The following is a 16099-nucleotide window of genomic DNA, read 5'->3' as shown; positions in this document are numbered from 1 at the left end:
GGAAGCTTTACAATGACTGTTTGCAGGGTGGTAAATCTTTCCTGTAAAATGAAAATGCAAAGGAATTCCCCAGATTTTGGGGGCTTTATCTCTTTACTGCCTGCCAACCACTTACCTTGCTGCTAGGGGTGAAGGTTCATCATGCATGTCTTTTTATTTTATTTATTTTTTCATTCAGGCTAATAATGAGAAGACTCTCCCTCTCCAAATAACGAAGAAATATACAACTTATTATGCAACGCTATGCTTCTCTTAAGAGTTATGCTTGCTTAAGCCACAGATCATTAAATTTGTCATGGTATTCATAGTTTAACTAAATCAAATGGGCAAATGCAATGACTCCATATGGCATCTCGGGAAATAGACACCAGCAATCACTCCAAGTTGGCTACATGAGCAATAAAGACACAGTTTTGGATTGGTCCTACATCATCTTCTGGAGCTGCACACATCCTCAGCACAGACTGCAGCCAATTGAATGCATCCTGTGCACCTCTCTCCTGGAATCCCAGACAGCCCGCTGTACTAGGAGCTGAAAGCTGATGCCATGCCCTGAGAAGCCACCCCTCACACTGGAAGGCTTTTACTATATCCTAGCATCAACAGAGAAATCCAGTTCAAATTACTGAAAACAGATTTATTTCTGCTCTGTTCCTTGAATGCTCAAAGAACATTGTTGTCTGGGCCCATGCTATACGACAACAACAAAAAACCCCAAATGTTTCCACATTAGGTCCAAAAGCCACTGTGCAATTGAGGTTCCCATAGCTGACAAATGCCTAAACCAATCATAGCACCTACTGCTATGACAAAGATAATTACTGCCTTTCCGTCGGTGAAGTGTGTACCCTGCTCTGTATCATATTTAAAATAATCTAATTCCAACTCATTTTCCCCCTCCAAATTGTTTCCAGCTGTACAATTCCTCTTTTTCCCCCATATTGTTTTTATTGGATATAGTGCAAGTTCGTAAAGATAGATTTTCCCATAATAAATACACAGATGTTAGAATAATAAACATACAGTCAACCTGATATATGAATATTACTAAGCCTTCACAAACATATAACAAACAACATAAATCGATTTTAAAAAATTGAAAACGAGAACATAAAGTAGCAGAGAAAGAAATGGCAGGAGAAAATAAAGGCAAAACGTGAGCTAGAAATTTACTTACTTTAGCAAACTGTCTGGATTCATTTATGGTTCCCTTTATTGACTTGCTGATAGCATTAAAGCACAGCTATGGTTGTAAAGCATTCCTAAGAATGCCGCCTGTCTTCATGTATCACAAGTTTTCTGCTCACACTGAAAGCCAAGCTTTCCAAGCTGGCCAACTCATACCACACTAGACACTACTGTGCTAGATTAATCCATCTGCTTGGACCCAAATATCCATTTTTGGAGAATAATGAGCCTCTCTACTCCTCCCATTTTTGGTAGGAAGTTTTTATGAACATTTGGCATCTCGGTTAAACCATCATCATAGCCCAGAATAAAAATTACTGGATTCATATGTGGAATCCAAATTTAATTTAGCCTATATATGGTCTGAACAAAGAATAATTTACTGACTAACACCCCCTCAGCATGTAAGATAAGATGCCAACTGCTCCTCCATTACTCCATCACTTAGATATTTTTTATGCCCAATTCCCATGTTTTTTTCAGGCCTGAAGCTGAAACAGGGGATCAAGAGGAGACTGACAATGTTACCTGTTTCCAGTACAAAGAGAGCAAGAATCTCTGTTGTTTATGAGTATCTCTCCTTCAGAAGTTGTCCCCCTCCCTTTCCCAGTCTTCTGTTTGGAATTATCCATCCTCTTCCCGGTTTATGTGTGCATGTGTACAAGTGCATGCTTGTAGAGAACTGTGACATTGAAGTTTATGTTCTGATCATGTTTGCCAAAAGCCTTCTTCACCTGGGAGTTAATAAAATCCATGCATATATTTTGTCTGTTTTTTTGAACTGTAGGGTTTTTCTCCTATCCCTCTCCATTTCTGCCTGGAGAGTGGATCAAAAGTTAAATGAATAGGAAGAGACAGGAAACTTCTTAAGATCTTCTTCTCCTAAACCTCCCCTAGCAAGCAGAGCTGTAACTTCCCTTCAGATGCATCCTTTCAACACACCAGAAAATTAAAGATCAAAACAAAGGGTAAGACATTAAAAAAAAAAAAACCCAAAAACCGAAAAACAAAAAACCAACAAACAAAATAAAAACAAAACAAAACAAAAAAAAATCCCCAACTTCAGAACTCCGTTACTCCCTTGGGTTTGGCCTACTTGTTAATATTTCCCTGTCAGGTGTTCAATTTAATGATTTTCCAAATCACTGCATCAGTGACACAGCCAAATATTGCTAAACCATGCTCATTTTCCACATCATGAGTCTGAGAAAGGAGACAGGTGCAGATCAGTTTGGATATCTTGACAGATATATTTTTCAAAACACCAGAACAGCTCAGTTTTGCCCTGGATTTAGCACTGGTAAGAGCTGCCTGTTCATAAGCACTTCAATTTAAAGGACTCCAGTGGAAAGGGTCAATGCACAAATAATTAGCCAGAATAATCCACTGTCAAAGAACAACAGTAGGTTTCATTTCTGTTATTGATTTAGACTTCATACTACAGAGCTTGCACTGCTTACTTTTCTGGGGGGAGTCCTTTGCTTTCAATGCTATTAATGATCTGCAGCTTTCAGAGGCGTGTAAGTGACAAATTGCTCTGCCCATCATTTGGGGGAATAGAGACCTAGTGCTGGAGCTCTTGTGCCAATAACCTGATAGGACCAGAGGCTTTCCTCTTCCACATCAGGGTCCTTGCTTTCAAAATGTTAGAAGGGCAATTATCTTTCAACAATGATTACCAGTAATAACATTTGATGTATAATTGTTTTTAATTAGTTTAAAAATATCTAAGTTTTAATTTTTGAATTCATTTGTTTAAGAGGCAATCTTTAAAGAGACTTAAAGCAAGAAGAATGAGTGGAGAGTACAGAAGAGTATGTGAGAAGCTGGCCTGAAAACTAGGGATGAACACAGGAAGGTGACAAAGACAAAAATGTACGAGGACAGCATAAGTAAAGTAAGTGCAGGACTGACTTTCTTTGAGGATGGCATGACTATGGAAGAGTTCCCAGCTATAAATATATCAAAATAAGCTATGCATACACAATGCTTGGCAAATTCATCCCATGCTACAGCCTTTGTTCATGCTAGTAATTTAGATTTCTCTGTCACTTTTATGTCTGGCTGCTATAAATCTTTCACACCAACATGAATGCCCCATGATTTCTACAACTGTTATTCCATCCTCTGGACTATTTAAATTGTTTTTAATATAGATTCCATGTACTGTGTTGGTAATGCAGCCCTCATTCACTGAAATACCTCTTGGAATAAGTAACTCCTCACTGATCCATCTTAGAGCTTAGCCAATAAACTGAGGACTTCTCCTGGCACAGTAGGGTCCCTAGAAATCACCAGGGGGGACATGTGTCCCTGTGTCATGTTGTCTGGCCTGGTGGTGGGTGGAAAACATTCATGGTTAGAACATAAAGGCACCCAAGAGGTGATGGTGAAACAGATGTACATCTGTTGGAGAAACCTCATGTTGGGTGAGTCTGAGTGTTTGCTTTGAGTTTTGAAGGGGGAGTGTTGCATCAAAATACAAATTAGAATAACCATAAATCTGTACTTGTCAGTGTGGTGGTAGAGTCTTGGTCAGTGGCTAAAGAGTAGGTCCTCTCCTCCCCATGCAGCAAGAGAATTATTAATATGTTATCACTGCTTACTTTCCCTCCCTACCCTGAGACCTGAATAACTCACCTTCAGTGTTCATCTCCCCAGCGGTTCTGGGACAAAGTTTTCCTTTGGGTGAAGTGAAAAACATGCCTGTCTTATTTTAGTTTCAGTCCTTTCTCCAGTGTGTTCAGGAAGAACCAAATAGCTGGTTTAGCGTTTCTGTGTCAGACACGGGTGTGTTTTGTTACACATGTGAATATTGTGCTTAGAAGTATCTTGTGCTTTGAAGTAGTTGGGTTTTTAAATCTTTGTCCATATTTTACCTTTTTCCCCCTTGCTAGTGTAATAACACTACTTCCTAAACCCTACCCTTTTCCTAGGTACTGACCTCATCATCTCTGGGTGCTACTCCAGTAATAAAAAAAATAAGGACTTGTGGATTATGGGATCCTTTATAGACCTGCATGGAACTGATCTGGCTCAGCTGGAAGGGGTCATGTAAACCTTCTGCAACTGTTAGAGTCTGTGTGGTTTCACACCCAACAAATGTCAAAGCAGAACTCGGCTGCAACAGCCAAGTTTCATCTGTGTTTGGGTTAACCCATAAAAGAACCCACCAAATTCCACATCAGTCATTTCAGACTTGCAAGAAACCACCCAGCTTCAGTGAAGAGGTCAAGAATCTGGTAAACATTTTGGCAAATATGGCTTGAAAAGTGGCTCAAGAAAACCCTGGTTTTTTCCAACTTTGTATAGTCTGACCAGCCTGATAACTGTTCCATCCTAATGACAAATAATTTCTGTTCCTTGTAGCTCTTACTTTGCATAGAAACATTGAGACTGAAAGCACAACTACAGCTTGTCCTCTTTAAGCATTTGAACTGCCCTCACTTGCAAGTTTTGGAGGATGAAAGGAGTCTCTCTGGTGAAGAGGATTGCTACCCACGAGCACAGTGGTGAAGGTGGTGAGGCAGCACAAGATCCTCAGTTGAAGAGGAGAGCAGAAGTGGTGAAAGCTTTTCCACTGGAAAGCTTCATGATGACACCCACTCAGGTACAACCCTCCAGCATGGCCCTTCTCAGGCCATAAGGGATCTCACAGAAGGTAAGACAACTCACTTATCTAAGGTCAGGGCATGCCTGCAAACTTTGGCAGATGGAAACAGAGCATGAAGAAGTACAGAACGCTTGGCAGATGTATATTTTCTGACAGCAACGTAATTCTGGTTTACCAACCAAAAGCAAACAAACGTAATACCAACCAAGGAGAACCAGACCATGCTTCTAACAGTCAAGACAAGTGACTAGATTTTTTTCTGGCTTATTTAAATTTGAAGGTAGATGTCAAAAGTTAGGTTAATTCCTGAATATGATGCCTTGAGAATGTAATGCAAAGCTCACAGAATATGACAGACCCTCTGCAAATCTAAGTCAATTGTCCAATGCCAATGGATTTATTCCAACAATTTACAGCTGAACCACTGTGTCCTTAAAGCACCCAGACCTCAGCCAGACTCTCAGATTTGGATGTTTTTTCAAAAAATATTCAGTTCCCTTGTTGACCCAAACATACTTCAGTTTTTGGCGTTTCATTCAGAAAAAAAACCCTGACACTTTGACCACCACCAACAACCAAAGCACCATGTGAGTCAACACCTCTCTGCAAAGATGAAATTAAATGTTATGCCTTTTCTCATACAGTTTTAATGAGATCTTATGTCTGACCACACTCAGCTGTTTTGGAAGCACAAGACTCACCCAAACCATTGAATGTAAGAGGTATCACACAAAGAAAAATGGGATACAAGAAGAATAGGCTACAACCCCACTGAGAAGCTGGATGGTATCACTTTGAATGCCCTTGAGAGAGCCACACAGTACAACATGTTATCCCAACCCAGAGCAGCAGACAGGAGAGTGGGCAGCCCTTGGGGGAGAGAGAAAAGGTCAGGAATACATTAAGGATACCCAGCTGGGTGATGAGGAAAATAGTGACCTCAGTGTTGGAAAAAAATTTACATAATCTCCCCTGTGAAATAATACCAGACATAGGGTAAATGAAAAGGTATTGATTTAACTTCTGCCAGCTAGCAGCTTGTCAGGCCAAGGCCATGTATTATTTTCTTTGAATATGTTTCCTGCCTCAAATCACTCGCAGTATTTTCTTTGCAGCATGATAGCAACACTAAAATGTATCGTTGCCACATACTGGAAGGCCAGTGTTGCATGCACAGTACTTCCATCTATTATTTGGGAGTCTCCCATTACTTAAGCTTCTGGGAAGTCTGCAGAGGGATTTTTCTGAGCTGCTTTTAGTTAATTTTTGATCGGCCATAATATTCACCACAGTTATCATGACAACGTGTAACAAGACAACAGTTGGAAATGCGCTTTTCATGGGCTGTGACCTTGGATGGCTGTGCCGGCACTGAGGCCATTGCTGGGCCTGAAGTTGCACAGATATGAGTGACTTCATCTACAGATCACTGGAGATTCCATTTGGTCATTCCACTGGTCTCTTGCCAGTTACTTTTCACCAAGTGGAAACACACAATTATCCTGGAAGCACCACTGTTGAGCTCTGAGGGTTATAAAACTTTGAGGACAGTAGCAAGAAAGGTGAAGAGAAAGCCATCCCAAACAGATCCCTACAGCACCGTGGCAGAGACACCCTTACCTACTCGAAGCTCTTGTCCAAAGACTGTTTTCTCTCCCAGCGCAGAGCAGTTCCACCTCCCGTACCGAAACTGGTACTGGCACTCATTGATTCCCATCTGTGCCCCTTCCCCGATCACGATGATGGCATCGGGGCGGCTCTGGCAGATCGCACGCTGCCGAGGTGCCAGGCCTGGGATTTTGTTGCAGATTATATTAGCTCCTAAAGCCACCACGGATGACAAAGCTCTGAAGAAAAAAGCAGAAAGAGACGTTATAACCAAATTGAGGCGGCCAGGTACTGCTGTGTGGCTGGCGGGGTGCTGTGCAAAAGGGGAAGGGTCAGAGGTTGGGTTCCTGTAATTGTGCCAACTTGGCACAATGCCTCTGGTCTGGTATAGCAGCCTGGAAATTTTGCAGTAATTCCTGGTCTGGCTTGTGCCAGAAGGAAAAAAGAAATTTAATTTTGGCACTTTTGTTTCCAGTCCTACACAGAGACATCAGCTTGTAAGATGTGGAAAGAAAGACTTATTTAAAATCGAAATATAGTGATAAGTGATCATCCACAAATCTCTGAAACTACTTTGAATGCAGGTTCAGAATTAGTGTTTTAGTTACTGCAGCCAGTTCATTCACCCCTCATTTGAAACTGTTAAGCACAATTTAGAAAATGACTTGACACTACCAACACTCTTGCCCATTATTATGCTCAGGGTATTGAATGATTAATGAAGTTCACCAGCATAACTGTGCTTTTAGATCTGGCAAACATCATGGAACACAGAGGAGTTATCCTTAATATGTGCCATCCAGGCTAGAAACATTTGCAGTTCTCATTCTTCAAGTAAATTTTCAGAAGTCATTATGAAGTTTGCATATAACTTGCACCTGCCCTATGTTTTCACTTGAGCACATTTATTTTTCATTTTTCAGCTCACTTTTCAACATCTTCACAGGCTCATTTTTCAATATCTTTACAGCCTACATTTTAAATGGTAATATTTTGAAAAATATAGGACAATATGGGTACACGTTCAGTGATGCCTCTGGTCACATCTACCTGCCAGGCCTGTGGATATGCTTCAGCCAGCTCTGGACAAGCAGACTGACTGCCCCATGATCCTCCTTCCCACCTTGAACACCAGCCTAGGCCTTTCATCTTACTGTTAAAAATTTCCCTCTGGAAATGCTCCCTTGGGGAAATGCTGACTAAACAAAATTAAAGAATTATATAAGAATTTGTCAACTCCATCACAAGGTAACTGCAAGATTGCATAAATGCTGTATTTCAATGAAATCAGAGTGTTTAATTTTGCCATTTCAATAAGATACAGTAAAGCCAGAGCAAGGAGGGTGAAACTGAGAGCTCTTCCCCGGCCAAAATGAAATACTGCTGTTCCTGTGGAATGGAAATTCCATGATGATCCACTCTGCCTTTAGTAGGTATTTTTGCATCTTTTCCAAAGTTAACAATACATGAGAAATTCACCACTTGTGGGTTTCGATTTATGGTGGCGGAGGGGGGTTATGGATACAGAAATGAGGCATCACCCAGCACGTGCATGCCCCGTTGATTTGCCTATTAAGCAGAAGAAAGAACAAAAGGTAATTGCAGTTTGACCATTCCCAGTGTTGGAGCAGGAGTGCTCAGACCTGCAGTTTTAATTTGTGTTCCTCTGGATGCTGAGCAACAAAGTTGGAGTATCAGCTGGAACCAGAGAGTCCCTGAGATTCATGCAGGTTTTGAGCTAAGGTTTTTTCTGGCAAAAAATATTTCTACTATTTAAAATTTAAAAAATATATAAAATTTAAATTATGATGTCTTTAAATTAGGACTTTCCAAAAGATGTGACAATCAAAAAAAAAGTATTATGTTGGTATAGGGACAAGATTCTCTTTACAGTGGCTTATGACCTTTATGTTATGGCTTCAAAAACTAATGAAAATCACAGAGGAAGGTATCAGAATAAAAATTTCTTTTTTTTTTTTTTTTTTTTTTTTTTTCTTTTTTTTTTTTTTTTAATCACACAATTTTCAATACTGAAAAGTAAAAGTGTTATTTTCTTTGAAAGGTCATGGAGCATTTCTCTCTCTGACTTCATCCACTTTCCACACAAAGTAGGATGGATATTCTGAAAATATTGCAGTAAAATACAAAGGAAAGCATTTTCCCTTCATAGATGATGTGTCAAATTCAGAAACACAGACTCTTTGATGACACTAAAATGCTGTGCCCCATTCTTGCCCCATCTCCTCCACCTGGCTTTGCCCAGCTCCCCGAGACAGACCAGGTGCCCAGGCAAGACCTTCCCACCCGGTAACCCATTTCCACTGCTGCTTCAGACACTGACCCTTCCAGGAAAATCTAGCCCTGAGCACATCTGTGGTTGACTCCTAAGAAAGAGACATGCCCAAGGCATTCAAAATTCCATTTGATGCTTGGCACATGCACAAGACACACAGTTCTGGTCTTGTAGCTGCCTGATGCACACCAAGTTACTGAGGCTATGCTACCGACTTACTAGCAAAACTTACACATAAAAATTATTTGTATGCTATATAAATACTTTTTTACAAAAATAAAAAATTGATAAAAACTGTGCAATAACTTCCTGACATTTTTTTTCTAAACTGCTGGGATTCCACAGTTTCCACTAACTATTCTCAAGTTGAGCAGCAAAAACCTTACGACTTTCAAAACAAAGGAAAGCAAGAATTGGCCACAGCCTCTAAACGTATAATTTTCAGTTAAGTTGCTTCCTTCATACATGTCCCTGCTGTCTCATAATTAGGTTAAAGAGTGTATTCTTTGGTCTCCCATTGTTTTTTGGAGCAAGCCTTGGTAAAAGTATTTTAATACAGTGGGTCGGTTTATTCATCCAGAAAATAAGCACGATCATACCTGCTTTAGGAGGTATTGCGAGGGTGTTGTGTCATTAAAATTATAATTATTATGTGTTTGTGAAATGTATCATAACAATTAAACTGCAGTCATTGGGGGTGGAAGGGGTCTTGGTTTTTCTATTACTTCCAGAAACTTCCCCCTCTCTGGCCTGAATTTACCAGCATATTCCCTCAGACTAGTTTAGCCTACTTTTAAATTGTTACACTGCCAAAAGAAATGCTGAATCATGAAACTGAGGTTTTGGAGAGCTTTATTTTTATTAAAGAAATGCACCCAACAGCATTTCAAGCTTCCTCTCCTCTATTTCTTGTGGTGTCCCTCAGTTTGTGCATCCATCACACATTTGGGAGGGTTGTGATGTGCTGCTGCCCCTTGGCAGGTTGAAGGCTGCATTATTTTTTCTCAAAGATGGAGATTGTTTCAATTTATAGCTGTCAAAAGGCAGATCCTCCATGCCACATTTTGGCATCTTCTTTCATCTAATCTTTCTTTGTGGTGCAAATTGCCTTGATTCTTATCACCAGAAACTCCTGAGTGTGGCATTTTGTTAAGATTTCTGATGCAGTTTACAGTAATTGCAACCATCCTGCACCACAACAGTCTCCACATGGCTCAGAGTACTCTGCTGGGTCATCCACATGGGCTATTCAATTAAACACCATCCACATGGCTTATCCAGATAAACAGAGTGAGTGGAATAGCGGCACATTTCCTAAGCAATTGGCACTAGTGTCTGGCATATGGAGAGCTTTGACATTTCTTCATGCCTATACCATTAATCCAAGGGAAAGAAACACCAGCACTGAAATTGAGCAATATCTATAGATAGAGTTATGCCCAAATTCAAAAAACAACAACAAACAAACCCACCACCACCACCAAAAAAATCCCCAAACCCACAGGAAAAACCCAAACAACCCAACAACAACAAACAAACAAACAAAATGCCCACACACAAACAAACAAAAAATCCCATCAGATCTGGGCTTGGATAGGACCTTGCAGTTCAAATTCCCATCAAATTAAACTTGGTGAACAAGATTTTGGAAGGCTTGGAAATAAGAATTCTGAAACATCAGGTGTTTTATCACTTGAAAAAATAACTAGGACTGGGTCACAGCAAGCAGAAAAACATGGCAATGGGAGACAAGTTTCAGCTCATTTTTTGAAATAATGCTTGCTTACTCATGCAAAGACAGATTAATCCTGTCACAAAAAGAGAAATTTATTCTTGAAAATGTATTTCCTGTAACAGTTGTATCTCCTCTGTAGGACCTAAGCAACTCCAGCATTCCTTTTCACAAAGTGGAATGAAAATTATTAGATATTCTAAGCGAGTCATAAAAGTAAAGATCTTTGAAATGCCTCAGAAATTAAGCACTAAGGCCACCTGACTTTTAAGAACTGCTTGTTGGAAGAGAATTGTACTCCTCATTCCTGGTTGACTTGCTTGAGTCTCCATTTATATTTTCAAAAGCAAGCATTCACTTAACTTGAGCATGAGTCATTTCATTGATTTCAAATGTTATCATGTCCTTGCAACTTCTGATTAATTTTACATATAAGAAGGTCATCATGTGAACTGCAGTTTACAGTCTTTGCACAAGTGGAAAATATATAAAGTAAATCTTTATAATGTACATAAGTAGAAAAAAATTTAAATTTAAATTTTATTCTTTTGAAAAGAATCTGAATTTTGATGAAGTTATGAAACAGAACTGTCTACTTATAGATGAAGAGCAGTAACTGACCAGTCTTTAGACTTGTCCCCAAACTCCTTCACAGGCATAAATGAGATTTCTCCTAGGAGCTTAATATACCATTCTGACAAATACATGACAAAAGATGTAAAATAGGAGATTAAGCCAACAACACATTGCATACAGATGAAACAATCAAGTTGATTTTAACCTTTTGGTTAAAAACACTAAAAAGCTGCTTCAAAAATTCTCTGCCAATCTGTACTCCCTGGGCAAATTACATTTTATTGGAGCCCAGGACTGGTGTCAAGAACTTCTTCTCCTCCAGCACCCTCCCTCACTTGCATTCCTGGCTGCACAAAAGCACAGCATGCACTTCCCACCGACCCAGCCCTGCTGCAAGCCCCTGGATAGGCAACTGTAGGGTCACTGTGATCCCACCCCAGCTCTGCTTTTTGATATTCACCTGAAACTGCTGTTGGGCAGGGGGTTTTGTTTTCAGCAAGGAATGAAGGGATTTAGCCACATGAACCCCATTAACAGCAGAGGAGTTGTGCAGCTTTTTGGCACACTGTACCGAAAACTTACCCCACCATCTCTGACAAAAAAAGAAAAATCCACATAGTGGGTTCTTTGTTAGCAGGAGCCACCGAGGTACTTTGTGGTGACATTGCGACACACCTGAAACCGTACACCACTACCAAATGGTTGACTTAATTAAGAATTCCTAAGTAAATATTTTGAGTGCGTATCAGTTGCAGAAATTGGCAGGAGTGTCCTGGGCTCTGAGTGCCACATGCATGTGCTTAGGCTTTCAGTTTTGTTTTGCACCCTGGCTTTGGGCAATCGATGTTCGGCACGTGTGTGATGGGAGCGGAAAGGCTGCGTGGTTCAGCCCTGTGCTGCTCTCCCCTCTGCTGGGGCTAAGCACCTGGGGCTGCACACACGCCTGTTCACTCCCACCAAATGAAAGGCAGAGATTTCTTCCAGGGGCTCACCCAAAAAAGGGCCTGCTATCCCATGCAGCGTGCTTGCTGGCACGGCCAGGAATGAGCGCGGTGGGATGGGTGAGTTGAGGGATGACACACACAAGGGTAGAGCCTGCCTTGGGGTGAATGCCTGCTTGAAAGAAGAGTGGGGGCATGCCCCCCATCCCTCTGTGCCATAGGGATCAGGGAACACCAGCAAACCCTGGGATCACACCCTCCCCCACCCGCCTGGCTGTGAAGCCAGCAGTGAATCGTTAGGCTTCAGCAGAAGGAGGGGAGACATTGCCTGGGATGCCATTCACAGATCAGCACCAGCACCAACCTCCTGCAAATTCCTGCTGTCCACTGAGCAAGAGAAATCTGATTTTGACACCCATCTTATTTGCTGTATGACTGGTCCACTGCAATAATTTTTAATAATCTTTCAGTGAGGCAACACTTGCTATGTAACAGCAGGATATCTTGAAGACTGTTACATCTGTCGTTTACCTGTATTCAACTTTTTACACCAACAAAAGGCTCATGGAGAACAGAAATGCTTCACAGGCCTCAGGTGTCTTATTATAAAGACCACACTAGCAAATTTACATTTCCATTTTCATTGGATATTCACTGTCCTCCAGAATTTTTATGGCAAACTACTGTATAATGAGATTTTCTTTCCTCTCAAAATCACTCAGTCTCAAATCACTTTACTCTGGGGGCATCTTTTTATATGGTGGAAAACACATCCTGTGGATATAAAAATTTATAAAAATATAATTGGGTGTTAAAATATCTGAAGTGTGGCAAATAATGATTCCAAAGGAATTTGTGTTTCAATAAGTGTTTGGTTTGCTAAACCAGAGAAAACTGATAGGCCAGTGTTTGAAAGCTGCAGGAAGGCAGCAACTCTAGCATTCTCCTGGGCAATTCATGGAAGGCTGGAATATTCCTGCTTTGGTCTTGTCAGTGATGAAGGTGGTGACATACATGGTGCAACTGAACTTACCTGAATAGGCTTAATGAAAAATGGTGTTGATATAAAATTATTTGATTCCTCTTACAAACAGAGCTTTATCAGATTTAGAAATCAAACTGAAACACTTCTGTTTCACACAGTTTTTTTCCTTTTGTCTCTATAAACAGCGTTAGCAGGACCTTCCAGTCCAGTTCTGCAAACATGCACATGCCTTACCTTGCAGAGTACCAAGCAGCTTCCACCCTCAGTAACAACAAAGTCCATTCCTCAGTGCCAAGATACCCCTTTAAGCACTCACAGCTGGTGTTGAGGTCCAGCACTATAATTTGCCTTCCACCCCATTTCTGGCTCCCTTTAGTACTAGAAAGAGCCACACTAGTATCTGACAGGGAGGCACAGAGCTGTTTGCTGAGCAGCAGCCCACCACTGTGAAAAGCAAAGTTGCCCTGCAGAATAACTGGAGTGGGATATTGCAGTTCTCCTGGCATGCAATGCAGCTTTGAGATACCAAAGCAGCTGGAAGAGATAACTCCCAGATTTTCTGTGTCTATGCAGAAACAGTTCAGTATCATAGAAAAGTGAAAATTTCACACTTCAATATGTGAAGTCCACGGTTCTGTCATGTTTTTCTTATAGTAAATAAGAACAAATAACCTTTCTTCAATCGCACACAACATATATATAGATATGGGCATTTTCCAAGCTTTATAAATTCCAAGCCTTAATTAAACTTAAGTGAAGTGCATATTTTGTCTCTGACCAAAGTTTAGCAGTCTGTTCTCTTTGGTGAATGGATTAAGAGGAAGAAAGAAACAGGTAGTCCTCAGGCAAAGTCCAAGATTTATCAAGACCATACCCTGCTTAATTTGTGAGATCTGATGAAAGCCTGCCACAGTCCTAGCACAGATGTCCTGCACAGAAGCATCTATCTGTTGGTTAGCTCATTCTGAAATGCCAGGTATGCCTTGTGGCTTTAAAATCTTTAAGGTGGACTGTTACTGGGATCTATCTAAAAAGATATGCTTAGTGATATTTTTCATTAAACATTTTTGAAAGATCTTGAATTTTTTGCTTTGTTTGCATAGGGCTTTCATGGATATGATACAAAAATTGAAAGAGGAAAGCATGCAATAACGGGTCTACAGGAGAGGAAGACTTTCCTTCTCAAAATGAAATCAGCTGGCTTTACTGCTGTCGTGGTTCAGCTAGGAGCTCATCAGGATCTGAGCAACCAATGAGAATAAATTCTGAAAGTCTACTGAGCCATTATGTTGGAGAATTCAGCATATTGTGTTGAAATGTTGAGACTCCATTGCAGTGTCTGTTAATCATGAGGATTAAAATGCAGCTCTGAGGTACACCTGAAAAGCCATACAAAGTTGTCTCAGACATTCTTTTATTATAAAGGTGGAGAGGCCACATTGACCCTTCCCATAATGCACTTCAGACTAAATGATCACTGAGGGCTGCTTTTTGCACATGGATATATGACCACAAAACAAGACTTACTGGTCTTCAATTAGCAGCAGAAGGAAAAAAATTAAATTCTCTTTGTCAGTGACACTGAATTTTTATCCACTGAATATGATGAGCCATGATTTATTTCTTTTGTTCCTTCCCTCACCACTGTTTTCATGGTGATAAAGCTTTCCTAAGTCCATAAAAAGTCAGGATATGGAATTAAGTAACATCTACAAACAAAGCGAAAAACCCACAGATTTGGTGCTGTCAGGTTTACTTACTGGCTCCTACATCTGGAATGGGAGCATTGCTCAGAGCAGCAGCAGCGCGTTCTCATCTGCTCCAAGTGCCTCACTGCAGGGCGTACAAGGAGCAGGATGAGTTCTTCTGATGTTCCTCTACAAAGCTGAAGCTTTGGGATGGCAGACAGAAGGACAGCTCCTCCTGCTCCAGTGTGCAGCAGGCAAGGAAGAGAGTGTGAGGACTGGGCACCTCCTTGGCACCACCCAAGTGGGACCAGGCAGATCACTGGCACCTTGAGAGTAGTCCCAGTTTGGTTGTGAAACCTTGAGCCCCTGTTACTTTTCCTCCTCATTTACCCACCTCCACCTTTCCCTCAAACTACAGTAGCTGGGAGACACTCATTCACAGTGAACACATTTGTATTGTTCTCAAGATGTGGGAAAAACTGGAAAAGAAACATCAAGTCCCAGAAGCAGAAACCGTGGACCTCTCCAGGTTTAGCATGAATGGGTAAGAATGAGGAAAACTGTGGGGTTTTAAATTTTTTTTTTTTTTAATATTTCATGTCAGAGTTTATTCCTTCACAGGAGAACTGCAATATCCCAGCAGACAAGGGTGGTGTGTCTGGGTGCTGGTGCAGAGCTACCTCTGTCAGGGACATGGGTTGAATGTACAGCTGCTCTCCGCCTCCAGCACCAAGGACAGGAGGAAGGGTGCACCTTCCACATCACCTTGGAAAGAAACAGATCTTTCTCCTCAAAATCATGGAAGAGTTTGGGTTGGAAGGGACCTTAAAGCCCATCCGGTGCCACCCCGTGCCATGGGCAGGGACACCTTCCACTATCCCAGGGTGCTCCAAGCCCTTCCAGCCTGGCCTTGGGCACTTCCAGGGATGGGGCAGCCACAGCTTCTCTGGGCACCCTGTGCCAGGGCCTCCCTTTCCAGTGGAGCAGGCTGCTCAGATTGGCACAGGCTGATTGCCTGGGTATGCATTCTGCTCCCAGGACAGGTTTGGCAGCCAGGAGGTTGTGCTAGGGCTGGACAGCCAACTTTAAATGACCTCCCTGGGCTGGCTGTAACCTCAAACGAAAGTGCCCTGAAAGTCCCTTTCAGCCTGCATAGCTCAGCTAAGATCTTGCAAAGCCTTGATTTAGGAAGGAGATTGTTTTTAGGACCATCTTACTGAATAGAAGAGATCTATCACAGATTTCAAGGTGCTAGATGTATGGCTGACACCCTTTGTGTTTTCCTGTCACGTGGTTCTATTTGCTTCCATGGAAAATTTGTTGTTAACTGCAAGTCAGCCCAAGTCAATGTACCAGAATATGTCCCTGTACAAAGACCTCATGCTAAACACCAGAGCCCAAAATACATTAAGAAGGTACAGGTGTTATACTAAGGAAGTTGCCTAAGAAATGCAGAGTGCAGAAATGCTACACTT

At 41.3% G+C, this 16099-nt stretch overlaps 1 protein-coding gene across 2 annotated transcripts in view; it reads right to left on the bottom strand.

Annotated features, from left to right (window-relative positions):
* The window catches only part of WNT7B (Wnt family member 7B), a 91856-nt gene that overhangs the window by 33986 nt on the left and 41771 nt on the right, over positions 1-16099 (bottom strand). For both annotated transcript variants that reach the window (XM_041485955.1, XM_041485954.1), the window contains exon 2: positions 6422-6648. In XM_041485955.1, the coding sequence (XP_041341889.1) occupies positions 6422-6648 (227 nt within the window). The remainder of the gene's footprint in view (positions 1-6421; positions 6649-16099) is intronic.

This window comes from Pyrgilauda ruficollis, unplaced genomic scaffold, assembly GCF_017590135.1.
Source record: "Pyrgilauda ruficollis isolate IOZ18807 unplaced genomic scaffold, ASM1759013v1 scaffold73, whole genome shotgun sequence".
Classification (NCBI taxonomy): Eukaryota; Metazoa; Chordata; class Aves; order Passeriformes; family Passeridae; genus Pyrgilauda; species Pyrgilauda ruficollis.
This window is presented reverse-complemented; position numbering and strand designations above follow the sequence as displayed.